This window comes from Solanum dulcamara, chromosome 12, assembly GCF_947179165.1.
Source record: "Solanum dulcamara chromosome 12, daSolDulc1.2, whole genome shotgun sequence".
NCBI classification, from domain to species: domain Eukaryota; kingdom Viridiplantae; phylum Streptophyta; class Magnoliopsida; order Solanales; family Solanaceae; genus Solanum; species Solanum dulcamara.
This window is the reverse complement of record NC_077248.1, coordinates 59,470,129-59,485,603: the sequence shown is the minus strand read 5'-3', so window position 1 is coordinate 59,485,603 and position 15,475 is coordinate 59,470,129. Positions and strand designations below refer to the sequence as shown.

Sequence of the window (15,475 nt, the reverse complement as noted above, 5' to 3'; positions counted from 1 at the left end):
AATGACTAAAGCATACCTCAATAATACTGTGTCGGTATATAGATATACTGTGATGGTATCATGAAAGACTAAGGAATATCTCACTGAAGGAATGAAGCAGACCTCAATGATATCATTATAATGTATAGATATATTGTGATGGTATCATGGAGAACTACAGAATATCTCACAGAAGGACTTAGTGCATGTTTGACTTAACTTATTTTAAACAGTTTATAAGTTGAAAACAGCTTATAAGCTAAAAAAAATAAGTTGGGATAGCCCAACTTATTTTTTTTGGCTTTTAAGTTGTTTTCAGCTTATAAGATGCTTTAGATAAGTTAAGCCAAACAGACCCAATTATTTTGGGGGGCTTAGTTTAAGCACAAAATGACTTTAAGTTTGCTAGTCAAATACTTAAAATAGCTAAAATAGCTTATAAGTCAATCCAAATGGGCTCTTAAGCATACCTCAATGATATCGTGCCAATTGTATAAATATATTATGATAGTATCATGGAGGATTGAAGAATATCTCACTAAAAAACTAAAGCACACATCAAAGATACAATGACAATATATAAATATACAGTCATGATATCATTAAGGATTGAAACACACTTCAATGATACCATAACAGTATATAATATTATGATAGTATTATGGAGGATTGATGAGTAAGGTGCTTGTGCAGTCATTATTGTATGTGATTGTGTGTGTTGTTTGGGTGCTGGTGATGGCAAGCATTGCATTGGATCATTGTTTTCATCTCATTGAATAACTTAAGTAGACTTCAATGGTACCATAACAGATTGACAGTATATAGATGTACAATAATGGTATCATAGAGGACTGAAGAGTGTCAGTATATGATATATCATGAGAATTGGTCATCTATGATAGCTTGTCAGTATATGATAGGTCACATAAAGGATTGAGTCGTGAATCAGTCCTATATGATACACTATAAGTATATGATATATATAAATATACTATATGAGTATCATAGAGGACTAGCGAGAGTTTTATTTTGGAGAAATGAACGAGTCTTCTATGATACTCTGTTAGTATATGATATATACCATATGGTATCATAAAAGACCAAGGAGTGTTATCTTTTGAAGAAATGAATCAATCACTTATGATATCATGTTGGTACATGATATATACCATATGGACATCATAAAGAACTAATTAGTATTTTTTGAAGGAATCTATTTGTTGTCTATGATATCCTGTCAGTATATGGTATATACTAGACTGGTATCATTGAAAGACTGAAGCAGTCCTCCATGATACCATGTCAGTATATGGTATATACTAGACTGGTATCATGGAGAGCTGAGGAGTGTTTCATTGAAAGAATGAAACAGTTCTCCATGATATTATGTTGGTATACAAATATATTGTGCCGGTGTCATGAAACGCTCAACATATTTTGTACTTGACTTCAGGACTTAGTGTACTTTAAGCGAGCCTTGGACAACACTGCCTCACACTACATCCATATATCACAAGATTTATGTTTTTACAGCTCAATAAAACATGTCAGCCAACATAATTGGAATCAATTAGACATCTTCTACCGTAGTTCCACGTGACCCAGTTACACTCTCATCAATTATTCTCTTGCTTTATATTCATTACATCTTATTATTACTGTATTTCATTTCATTATTGTTTATTCTCAAAAAAAAAAAATCAACCTAACTGGTGTGCCCTTAAACCACATTAGTAAATTCAACTGTATCATTTTTCGGGTAAACATATGCCTTACGTACTACCATGTCATTACAGTATGACATAAACACGTGATTTCCAAACAAATGAATTTCCCATTATCATTTTAAGCAAAAACATTATTTCAGAAAATGTAGTACATATATTTTTTTATCGTACTAGTTTAACTACTACTATTACTATAATAATAGAACATTAATCAACTGAAACAGGTTGCATGTTCTCTGCCTCTTTCCTGAGATCCTCATACAGAACAGATGACAAATACCTCTCTCCAAAACTTGGATGTATTGTCTGAAATACCAAAACCAACAAATTCAAGACAACTAGTTAACATAAGAAAATTGACATAAGGTAAAAAAAGAAAACATTGAGGAGAGAAAGTCGATCAAAGAAGCTAACATAAATTCATACCACTATGAGTTTTCCTTTGTTTTCTGGTCTGTTGGCGAGTCTTAGCGCGGCTACTGTATTAGCTCCTGATGATATCCCGACCTATACAACAAAATGTTTGTCGTATGATTAAAAACAAATTGGGGTTGGATATATGAATCCTTACAACTGACCAATATTTCGTTCTATATAAGCTTATCTACTCGTACTATTCGTATAATCCCATTTAATAATGGAAAATAGATCTAAGATGAAAGTGAAATATTTGAAATTTTACCATAAGGCCTTCCTTCAATGCCAACTCCCTAGCCATGTTTACCGATTCTTCACTTGAAACCTGCAACAGAATAAACATAGTTCATGTATCAATTACCAAAAATGACTAATTGTAGTCAAAGACGGACAGAAGATTTAAACTTGATTCAATTTACTTCAAATTGTGGGTTCAAAATTTAATAATTGTTAATATATATATATATATATATATATATAATGTTCAGTATGAAAATATTGGATTCAGTTGAACATATAGATAGTACATGCCATACACCTCTGGTTGTAGTTCTAATTGAACAGAACTCTGCAATCACATAATTCTTGTGCTATGCAAGAAACAACTGTCATAGTTCTGTTCTGGAATCAAAACAAAAAATGTAACTAAATAGGCAGCGAGCCGTTCAGATGAGACCCGAAGACCAGGAAGAATAAATAAGCAAAGAGTGGGGCTTCTTCCTTCAACAGAGGTAATGCTTATTCTTCTCCTTTCTGGTACTCTTGAATAAGGCAAGGCTTTTCCCTATTCCCTATCAAAAGCTAGCCCTTCAAGTTTACACGCTGATCCCTCTATAATGGCATTCTTCTTCCTCTCCAACTTTACGATATTATCCTTGCTAGTTTGATCTCTCGAATTAAGGTTTCCGATTGAATTGGTTATAAGTCTACCATACTCTACCATACTGTAGAGAAAAGAATACATGTTCATCTGGATATTGAGAAGGAAGGTCAAACCTAATCCGGTGTCAATACTTGACTGACCGGAGGACCTAACTAGCTTCAACCGAGTTTTCGGTAGGCTAGGAAGCATTTCTTTTACTCTTCTATGTCTATTAAGTGTTTTGATCCTTGCGCCGATTCTCGTCTCTCGTCTTTCGTCTTTTCTTTACCATGGTAAAAATGGTTGTTCAATCCCCGGATGATGCATTTTATAATTGTGAAATAAAAAAATTAAAAAAGGGGCGGGACCTCCGGAGGTCGATATTTTCTTGTGTTATGCAAGAAATGAAATTATTAAGAACTCAGCATACCATCAAAACTTCTTCCATTACATCCATGTCAAGGATGTCTGGCTTGAATCCAACACCATTGCCAGTTATTTGATGAGGACCTGTATACAGTATCCGTGTTTAGAAATCTACCTATAACAAATTCTACTCATATGCCACAACAAACGAAAAAAAAGAGAAAGGGCCTTTTTATTTGTGTCGATTTTTTTTAGTTCTATAGTAATGATAGAAAGTGAAGTTAATTACCTGGTTTTCCACCATTCAATACATTGCTTTCAGTTGGCTCAATTCCATATATCTAGCAGGACAGGAGAATATGTAAGAACGATGATGTTATGTTGTTTACACAGTATGCTGGCAATCACAAAATAAGTTGATTGTTAAGAAAATACCTTGACGTTAGGATTTTTGGATTTCAGATACTGTCCAACACCAGAGACAGTGCCTCCACTTCCTATTCCCATGACGAAGATGTCAACATTACCTTGAGTGTCTTCCCAAATTTCAGGGCCAGTGGTCTCAAAATGAACCTGTGTCCAACGTCAATGTTGATTTTTTTTTGATATAATGGAAAAGAATTAAAAATGCCCCTCCACTTTATGAAATATCTCAATTCTAATCTTCGTTGTACTTTGTCAGAAGAGAGTTAATTGACACTCATTCATTGAAAAATTACTCTGCCTAGGTAGGTCAAATCTTTTTATTTTAATGTATATATACTAATGTTGAATCCCTTTGGCTTCCTCGCGTATTTACTTATTTATATTCTTGAATCTCCTCAGTGAAAATTAATCATGGCTCTGCTATCGCATAAATTATCTATTACTTGCCCTTGAGTCTAAAGGACCTTCCCCGTGGACCCCAGCCAAAGTGTAAGAGTAGAGGAAATGCATCTGAGCCTTTTCTTAAAAATAGTGGTATCTACGTTGGAGCTCCGTCAAGGTCAAGGAAAAATGCGAGATAATTTGCTAACGACAAAGACTCGTGAAAAGATATGGCACATGGGCCTATTCAACCTCTTTTTTTGGCCTAACTCAACTCCAAAAGTTAGTTTATGAGGGGAGGATTGCTCAAAACCATATAAGCAGACTACAAGCCCATTCCTCAACCAATGTGGGACTCTAACCCTGCTTCACGCCCAAGCCAACTGAAGTGTGGATCGTGAGCCCAAACTGGGAATGAACTTGGCTCTGATACCATGAAAAGAAATGACACTTGAACCTAATTCAACCCCAAAAGTTAGCTTATGAGAGTAGGATTACTCAAGTCCATATAAACAGACCATCGGTCCATTCCCTAACCAATGTGAGACTCTAACCTACTCTAATAATATGAAATAATCATAGAAGAATAACATACCACAAAATACAATATATAGATAAACTTGGACATTTTCCTTCAATAGAAAGTCTAATGATAGAAGGGGGAAAAAGAAGAAAATGAAGATGGAAAATTACTTACTTGAGTATTGGCAGGATTGGAGAACTGTTGAAGCATAAAAGCATTAGGTGTAGATTCCAAAAGATCATAAGCCTTCTTAACAGTTCCTCCCATTCCTTTAGTTGGATCAGTGATAACTAAATCAGCTCCAAATGCTCTCATGGTCACCCTTCTCTCCAAGCTTGTGTAGGATGGCATTGTCAAAATCATTTTGTAGCCTTTCATGGCAGCCATGAAGGCCATACTTATTCCCATATTCCCTGATGTTGGCTCAATTAGTGTTGTCTGCATATCATCCATAAAATAGATAAGACATAAAATCTATGGTAACAATATCTCGTCCATATTATCTGTCTTTTAAGGTTTTCGTAAGCCTCTTAAGAAAGAGCCATGTTTACTTACTTTTCCAGGGGTGATTAAGCCTTTCTTTTCTGCATCATTCATCATAGCAAATGCTGGTCTGGTGGAAAAGGAATCACTTAATATTTAGAAAAAAATTAAAAGAAGTAAATTTCCAAATTATTTAATTACCTGTCCTTGATACTAGAAGTAGGCTGCATCATTTCTTGTTTAACAGCAATATAAGCACCACATCCTTCACTCACTTTATTAAGATAAACCAATGGTGTTTTCCCAATGAGCTGAATTGTGAAAATATTACAAATCAATCACATAAATTTTATCAAAATAAGAAAGAATTTAGTTATATTATATATTTTTTGATATGCAAATAATATTTGCATAATCAGGTTATACATAAAGTAATTAGAGATAAATCCTCATGATATTCGTTAGTATGGTTATCATAATTTCCTGTGTGAATAGTGCAGTAAACATGAAACTTTTGATTGGTAGTAAAACACTGATTCGCTCGTTGAGTTATATAATAAAAAAGTGAACTATGTTGATAGTGTATTTTATTTAAAGGTAAAGTTGTTGTCATATGACAAAAGGTCACGAGTTCGAGCTGTGAAAACAACCTCTTACAAAAATGTAGGGTAAGAGTTGCGTACAATAGACCGTTGTGGTTCAGCCCTTTTCTGGACCCAAAAATAACGGGAGCTTAGTACCCTAAGTTGTTTTATTCTTAATAAATAATCAATCCATCACAATAAATAAGTGATTGTTCTCATTTTCCACTTAACTGTGAACGAATTAGAACATTAAATTGGAGGTAAATGATATTTGTTAATGATGATTAAGGTTCTTGGACCAATATATTTGTCCAAAGATAGTAAAGAGTGATGAAAAGAGCTTCATTGAAATATAAATAATGTATTAATATGGTGTACAAAATCTAAATTCTAAGGGATCGTTTGGTTATTGGTTAGAGTTAAAGTTATTCGTGTATTAATTGTATACATTGTTTGGTTTTCCAATAGGATAAAAGTTATTCATGTATTAATTATATACATTATTTGGTTGGTATATATAAAATTTTGCATAACTATTATAGTGTTTGGTTGTGTTTTAGCAATTCTACACAACTAATACCGGCATAATTTTTGAGGAAATTTACGTATAACTCTATGCGGGTAGAAAGTGAATAAGTTATGCAGAGATTAATTATACATAAATTAAAATTAAAAAATTACAATTGACCCCTACTAATTCACTTTTACTTTTTGTTATTCTCCGTGTATTCAACGTGATTCAAGATTAGAAAAGAACAACATATTTAATGAATATCATTTTTTATAATCTTAAATACTAAACAAGATTATGATTGCTTGATCTTTCCTTAGGGCCAGACCATCTGGCAATACCTTCTTTTTTTTCTTCTTCAAAACTCATGCAAATAAAAGTGAATCTCCATATATCAAATGGTACGGTAATTTTGATTTTTGATTTTTTAAGAATATTGAATTATTACTCTAATAAATTAATTCAATATGATTCGATATTTTAAAGTTTGATTTCAATATTTTGTGGTGTGATAAATAGATAATCATAATTTAGTCGGCTTCAACTTACATGTCCTCATATAATAGAGTATTATGACTTTGAATTTTTAAAAAACGTCTAAATTCTATTAAACTTACACCTTATGCATTTAAAAATATTCAAAAGAAAGTATAGCAATTCCCTTGTTAATCAATCACCTAAAAAGACATTTCAACTAAGATAAAGTAGTCAAAGTCCAACGTATAAATAATAATTTTATATATTACATATTTGCTAGTAGATATTATAATAATATATATGAATTTTATATGTAATTAATACTTAGGTACGGTATACAATATTTCAGTATCTTATAAATAAATATCAAACTTTTAAAATGCATACCAAATATAATAATACTGAAATTGCGGTATTAAAAATTTTGATTTCGGTATGGTATCGATATCTACAGTACCATGCCCATCCCAAAACATGGGTAGGAGTGAAATGGTTGTATTTGGAGAAACATCTAGACATTTAAATTTTTATAAGATTGAACAAGTAGAGACACACATTTTTCATAATAATTCGTGTGAGATACACTTGAAATGATTGTATTATGCCATGTAGAAAACATATTATGATACGTGTATGATGCGTGTTTCTATTTATTCAACTTCATATAAATTTAAATGCCTATTTGTGCTTACCCATAAGTTGGAGGGCATAAATTCCAACTGATATCAAGTTAAAGAGCACGCTAATATATTATGTCTAAGAAATAAGTGAAACTTAAATATGCATGCAGATAATACATAAGTACTTAGTATATGTAATATTAAAATAACAATCATAAATAAATAAAATTAGATTTCGCAACAAACTTTTAGCTTATACAGCTAATGAGCTTAAATAAATCTATAAATACAAAGGATAAAAAAAATATATAGATGGATGATTAAAAATGGCAATGGTAAAATGGACTTTGCATATGATAAAGAGGGAGAATGATTATTTCTTAAAGTTGAGGAGTGAATTTGATTTTTAAACCAATGTTCAGAGATATAAATAATTTTCACCCATTTCATAAACTTCACATCTGTTGGAATTTCGCCAGGTATAAAAATGAGTGAACATGATATAAATTCAACAAAATACTACTTACCCCATCCTAATTTATATAAATCAATTTTTTTTATAATCAGTTTCAAAAAGAATAATACATATGTAAGAATAATAATTCAAAATTATAATAGAAATTCTAAATTGTTTAAAATTTATTATTTTTGGTATTTAATTAATTAATATCTAGTCAAAATTTGTTTGTGCTAGTTCATATAGAAATAAGTTTTTTAGTACTAGTTTGATTTAGTCTATTACTATTATAAATATGAATATTGCCAGATTATTTTTCACACAGAAGGAAAATACAGAATATACAGAAAAACAAGGAAAAAAGTCAAAAGAAATCTTGTAGTAAGATTTAAAAGATTTTGAATTTATAAATAAATTATTTTTCTTCAAATACATATTTAGATTTAGTAGAAATAATTTAATTTAAAAATATCTATTATTTTTAATAAAATAATTATAATCACACAAATATTTATGAATTATTTTAAACAATAAATTTTAAATTTATTATTTAAAAATTTTCATACCAAGTCTAACTATGGCGTCATTTTGCATAAACGCAAACAATTAAATAAACAAATCTTAAAGTGCAGATAGTATATGAAAAATTCTTCTTGAAACCTGTGCCACGAGGTCCACAGCATAAAAATGAACGGCAAACGATACTTTCTTTCTCTCAATTTAAGTAAAAACATTTTTTCCTTTTAAAAAAAATAATATATCTTTATATTTAATAATAAGTTAATTTTAACTTTTCATATTAGATGAACATTTTCAACTTTACATGGTATTTAAGAAATTAACTTTACCATTTTGGCTTGTGTTTATATCAATTCAATATATATAGAATAGAAATAGCTAGTATTGAAAATTGTTTACATTCAAAAAGTCATATTAATTATAGAGGTAAAATAAAAAAAATTAATTAATTCTATTCTTAATTTAATAAGTAATCAAATAATATGTGAGAAACATTTTTAATAAAATGCTCCTATATAATATAGAACACAGGTAAGAGAGAAAGTGAACATAAATGGGTTATGCGGGTCGTGCCGCGTGCGGATTCAATTGGGTATTAAGTAAATTGGATAATTAAAAGGGTAATTTAGAGAATCTGTTAATTGAAAGATAAATCTAATTAAAAACTTTCACAACAAAGATAATTTTGATCCTTTTCTACACCTCCAGTACTGAATATGAAGAGATAGAAAGAGAAAGTGAAATTACTAACTTGAGAAACTTGAGTTTTGATATTGGTACCAGGAAGGTACTTTGGCAGATCTCTTAGCCTCTGAGCAAATGATGATTCATGAGCTAACGATTCACTGGAAAAAAATCTCCTTCTTAGTAATGACGCCATTGATGAAATTTATTGGAAGCAGCTACAATGCGTAGCTCTCTACAATTTGTCTTGAAATTTGAAAGATAAAGATACCCATTTTATAATGGAGATTAACATGGACCCTCCTCTCATCATATCTCTAAGGTATATACAGATGAATATTTCTTATAGCTAAAAATAGAAATTTGTTGTAAAAATAAAAGACATAATATATAAACACGTTTTTTAACTTAATATTAATTGATAACTAAGCATTCTAATTTTAGGTGAGTAGACACTTAAATTTGTATAAAATTGAACAGATAGACACATTTGTCTTACCTACATAATAATTTTGTGTCCTATGCGGTGTCCTACATTATTATACTATGTAGAATATGTGTGTCTACATGTTTAATTTTATATAAGTTTAAGTGTTTATTTGTGCACACAAAAAATTAAAAAGCATAAATGGTTGTTGAACCCGAATTAAATAGCATATATATGTATTATGCAAAATAAAATTCATAAAAACACTACAAAATCATTTCATTTTTTTTGGCCGAGCATGTAATCATTCATTTTTATTTCTTAATTTGAAAAAAGAATGAGGTATGATGTGTCTTTTATGCAAAAATATCAATAGTTTATGCATTATTCAGTAAAGTTATATTGTTTAGCACACAATAAATTAACTAACAATATAAGTAGAAAGTTAAACATAATTGTAATTCTGATATTAGAATTATAATATTCAAAATAAAACAAAGATAATTCATTTACTTTTGAAAGAATTTTTTTTCTCTCTCTCTTTTAATGAATTATTTTTTTAATTTTCGTGTATAATTAATAACTAATAATCAAACCAAACTGAAATGTCATATAAAAGTACCCATTGGCTAAAAACAATAAGCTCGTTTAGTTACCAACGTGGACCCGTGATGGCTCAAAGGAGGGGCGCTAAAAACGATACATGCCGCCTCTATGGTCATTGGTCAAAGCCCAATTTCAAATTTTATTTCTCCCCTTCCTAGGTGCAGCAACTTGCTATTACAAATGATTAAAATGAAAATTTTTTTCTTCAAATTTTACAATAAAATATGGACAAACCGCACTTATACTCATTTCAACTTGAATATCGATGCTTGTGTATGCAATGATGTAACCCAAAGTATGTAATACTAATATAACCAAAAGTATACCTGTTAAAATCTTGTGCATAAAGTGTAATAATTAAGTTTTCTTCCAGAAAATTATGTGGTTAATCATATAACCCAATTTAACTTTTTGAAAAGCTTGTGAATACATGTGGTGACATTGTCACAAGTTAACTTTGCAAAATTTGGACGGACGAGTTTATAGTCATAGGTTAAAGAATTTTAACTTACGACTTATAATTTATTTATTTTTGGTTTAAAAATTGTGTTTAAATTATATTTTATTTATTTATTTATTCAAACATTATAAAAATACTTAAAAATTATTTTGAATTAAAAACATTTGACATAGGTCAATCTAAAGTTCCAAACAAACTCTAAAATTTCTTGTATTGTTAACTTCAATTCATTCAATAAAGATCCTGTGTTTTGAACACATCAACTTCCGTTCAACGCTTCTAAAATTTACCATCAAAGAATTGAGAATAGATAAATAAAATCCGGCTTTTAATTATAAATTTTAGATTTGAACTCTAAAAATTAATAATAATTTTTCGATAAGAAATTACGATTCTCCTCAAATAATTTTATAAAATATGAATTCAAATTAATCAAGCCAATAAATATTAAATACTAAACAACCCCTATATCAAAAAAGACCTTCCAAAACTTTGCACTTGTCTAAGGTACATTTAACCTAAAATATGTCACCTCCGTAGACCAGATTCATATGTATGACTTAATTTAGTTGTGTTGCACATGCTGTGTCCTTTAGATGATCTTATTTTTCTTTTAAAAATCTAAAGCATAAGTGATCGGCTGCGGCTTTCTTGAGGTTGTAGGGACAAGGAGAGTGGCGGAATCAGAATTTTTAGTAAGTTGATTTAAAATTTTAAAAAATAGATATTTGAACTAGTCGAAGGGGATTCAACATCTATTATATATACATATAAAATTATTTTAATCATGCATAAAATAGTATTATTTTTTGTCAAAGAAGGTTTGGATGAACCCCTGATAGTAAGGTGGCTCCGCACTTGGATAAGAATGTGATACAGCGAATGAGAATGATGTTCCTTTTTTACATTAGAGCTTTCAGTTTTCAATTTTGAGTATAGAAAAATTCTTACAAACGTTTTTTTCAAATATTCTCTAGGTTATATAAATTTAAATTAATTAGATTTCAATATAAATATCGAATACGGAAAGAAAATAAAAAAGAAGTCCTTTGCACCTATCCTACTATATTAATTTTCGTTTTCTACCAAATCTTCGCATCATATTTACTTTCCCCATTTTGTCTTTTTGCACAACATCATGTCTTATTGGGGTCGGCTAGCAGGTATTTTTGGATTAATATTTGAGTTGAGGTTGTAAAAAATAATAGTTTTGAAGTTAATGTGTTTTAAAATGAATTTTACTTGACAAGACCTACTAAACTTGAAGATTCGTAAGAAGAAACTAGCAATTTACTTGAAATATATGTAAACGATTAAATTTTGTCTTGAAAGTAATAATCTAGACATGAAAAATAGCGATAAGTAATAATATTTAATTTCAATAATTTATGCAGGACACGAATTACAATTTTTTATAAAATTTTATATAAAATGATATAATTCTATAATAAAATAGTTTTTGTTGGAATTTCACCACCAATGCGGAATCAAACTTTGATCACAATCATGGAGGGCAATATGAAAACTTCTCTCTATTTCCTCTCTCCCTGTCTTATGAAGAGCTCTATATATAGGTGTGAGTTAGAGTTTGGAGGTATTTTGGTCCCAAATAATTCTAGTGGACCTTGGACTTGAAGAGTATGAATTGGATTCATTTTGTAAACTTAGTAAACTAACCAAACACAATTGAAGTTCATTTATGTCATATAATTTTAACTTAAAAATAAAATTGGAATATGCAAGAATTTCTCATCTCACATAGCACAAGTATCAATTAAGATGACTCAATTCTACTTCTAAAACAAGCAGGGTCATACCAACTATAATATGACAAGTTATATACAAAGTCACAACTATAATTTTAGGTATCAAAAAATTTGTTATTTTATTAATTCATACGCATTCACAAAAAAATAGTACTCAAACGGTCCAAATATGCTAGTATTATCTAAGTCAAGAATCTACTTTTCTTTTCTCCTAACAATATTTCAACAATTTACTTCCAAAAAAAATAATCTACTCAATTCAATGGAATTATCCTCAAGAAAAGAACTGAAAACAAAAATCAAACTCTAAAAATTAATATAAGTTAGTCAACAAAAACAAACAACGAAAAAACAATATAGCAGGATTAGTTTATAATTCAATAATTCAGAAATCCAAAATATACAAGTCGATAAAATAACAATACAGGGAAATGAGATACGAGACTACAGACACTATCTAAAGATATAGCAAAAATATACAATGAATTTTTTCTGTCAACCTACACATAAAATATAGCACTGTCCCTAGTGGTCAAAATCAAAATTAGTGAGAATAAGAAAAAAAATATTTTCTTTGGCCATTATTCACCGTCATCACCCTGAACAAAGTCCGAATCAGCAACAATCTCGCCTGAATCCTCATCCATGAAATTTGTCCCTACATCCTCCTCCTTCTCTTCATCATCCTTATTGAGGGTGTATATATATCGGTTTGATTTCGTTTTTCATCAAAAAGAAATTAAATCAATTATGTCATTTTATTAAATCTAAAAATTAAATTAAATCAACATTATTTAGTTTTTTCGATTTCGATTTTAGTCGGTTTTTTCAATTTTTTTTTACAATTATACCATGATTGGAAAAGAATTAAATATGTTTTCACCTACATGTGTGATAAGCTAAAACTTGAAAACGTTAAATGAATAGGAATCTTCAAAAAGACCGTAAGATTCACGTAAGTACAAAATACTTTCATCGAAATATCATTGTTCAATATGTAAAATTTATAAGATTAAAGACTTCAATCAAACTGTATACAAAATAAAATATTTACAAAATAGATTGTTAACTTCTGATTCGAAAAATAATAACAATATAATTAACTTCTGATTTGATTACAAAACAAAATATTTACAAATGTTTATAAGCCCAATTTTGAAATATATATATATATATATATATATATATATATATATATATATATATATATATGGAAAAATTACATAGGAAGACAAACATGTGATATGTATTTACTATACACAACTATAGTTTAAAAGAATTATATTACAATTCGTAACTAGTTAAGGTGTTATGGCAATTCTTTCTCTTCTATATCCCTCATTTCTCTACCTCTCTCCCCTCTCTCTGCACTCTAGCTCGACTCTCTCCTCTTTCTACATCATCTCTTTCGCCTCTCTCCTCTCTCCGCCCTCTCTCTCTCATCTCTCTCATCTCTCTCTCTCCACATTACAAATGGTAGCAGTCAGTGATAAAAATACAAATGATAACACAAACACACATGGTAACACATAAATACAACACACAGGGCAACATATTAATATACAAATGCACATGAATTCAAATACAATTTCTTACGAATTACAACATTGATACAATTATATTTGTTGATATATACAATTGTATTTGTTGATACATATTATATTTGGATATAAATTGTATTCGGTAATATACTTGATAGTTGATACAATTAATTTGCATCATTGAATTGAATATAATAGTCTTTGATACAATTGCATTCACTGATACAAATCAATTGTATCAATTATATTTGTGATACAATTATCGATCAGATATATAATTATTGATTAGATATATAAATATTGGTCAAATATACAAATCAATTGTATGTCTCTCTCAGATATCGCTCACCTCTGTCCTTTCTCTCCCATATCTCGCATGCCTCTCTCCCCCCTCTCCTAATCTCACTCGCATCTCTCCTTATTCTAGTAGCTAGTTTTGAATACAAATTAATTGTATCAATTATATTTATGATATAATTATTGATCAGATATACAAATTAATTGTATCCCTCTCGCCTCTCTCCTCCCTTTCGCAATCTCACTTGCCTCGCTCCTCCTTCTAACATGCAACTATGAATCATAATTAAGCAAACTATAGCTATGTACTCTAATTAAGCCCAAACTATAGTCATTTTTGATAGTAGGATCATGGAATATAAAGTTGCTTACAGGAAAGTCCATAGAGCTTGAAGAGTCTTAAGAGGAGAAAGATTAATATAAGTTATGTTCAGGAGACTAAATGGGTAGGTATCAAAGCTCGAGATGTGGACATATTTAAATTATGATGCGCAGGAGGCTCATGTAACACCCCCTAAAAAATATTATATATGGTGTTCCAATTGTTGATGAAAATGATACTATTTCTGTATTTTGAGAATAACTTTTCATAGGATGGTATAAATTATGTGATTAAAATTTCTGAATAACTCCAACATCATTACCTACAACATTTGTGAAGAACATAGCTTAGGATTCGGAAGCTAAGTAGGTCAAATAAATTAATCTTTGCAACACCTAGTACTGTGACGAAATGGAGTATTTGTAAAAGAAAAATCATATCTCACTGCAGGTGTTTCAAATCAGTTGATTCTTGAACTAAATGAAAGAAGACTTCTAGAGCTACAATTCATATGAAGACATCAAATCCTAATTAGGAAGTTATCTTGTTCAAACATAGCTCCGAAAAAGGGTATTCCGTAAAAAAATATTCATCTCACCAACCATAGAAGATCTAGATCCATTTGACATCACATATGACATCAATAGTCCTTCATTTGACATCACCCATGACATCACAATCTTTCATTAGATTTTTATATTTTTTTTACAATTATTTTAATTATTGTTAGGTTCCTCCTTCACATCTATAAATACCCACCTTATTTCATCATTTTGTTCATCAAGCTTTCTCAAGCAACTCTTCTCTCTATACACTTCTTTACTCATTTTCTATACACTTCTTTACTCATTTTCAAAATATAGTTTTATTTCTTAGTAGTGTAGAAATACTATTTTGGTGATTCATATATTCTGGGTAGTACACAAAATGCTCCGGCGAGGAGAAAAGGCTAGGATTCAAGAGTGTTCATTAAGTCCTTCGATTCTGAGTAAAGATTCGAATTCCAGGTATATAAGACTTCAATGAGAGTATTCCTTTCA

The 15,475-nt window shown here is 29.9% G+C and overlaps 1 protein-coding gene across 1 annotated transcript; it reads right to left on the bottom strand.

Moving 5' to 3' along the window:
• Nucleotides 1–1,790: 1,790 nt before the first annotated feature.
• LOC129877225 (bifunctional L-3-cyanoalanine synthase/cysteine synthase 1, mitochondrial) lies at nt 1,791–9,334 on the bottom strand. Its single transcript, XM_055952713.1, has 10 exons — nt 9,084–9,334; nt 5,366–5,475; nt 5,237–5,294; nt 4,856–5,119; nt 3,787–3,924; nt 3,641–3,692; nt 3,416–3,495; nt 2,389–2,448; nt 2,133–2,213; nt 1,791–2,012 (listed from the first exon to the last, which is right to left on the bottom strand). The coding sequence occupies exons 1-10, from the start codon at nt 9,210–9,212 to the stop codon at nt 1,914–1,916; spliced, it is 1,071 nt and encodes a 356-aa protein (XP_055808688.1). The 5' UTR covers nt 9,213–9,334; the 3' UTR covers nt 1,791–1,913.
• Between the last annotated feature and the right edge of the window lie 6,141 nt (nt 9,335–15,475).

Coding starts and splice junctions, on each gene's coding strand:
- LOC129877225 (XM_055952713.1), bottom strand. CDS start 9,212: ATGGCGTCATTACTAAGAAGGAGATTTTTTTCCAGTGAATCGTTAGCT. Junction 3,693..3,786: donor CCAAAAATCCTAACGTCAAG/GTATTTTCTTAA, acceptor CTGTCCTGCTAG/ATATATGGAATTGAGCCAAC. Junction 2,449..3,415: donor TAATGGAAGAAGTTTTGATG/GTATGCTGAGTT, acceptor ATTCTGTTGCAG/GTTTCAAGTGAAGAATCGGT.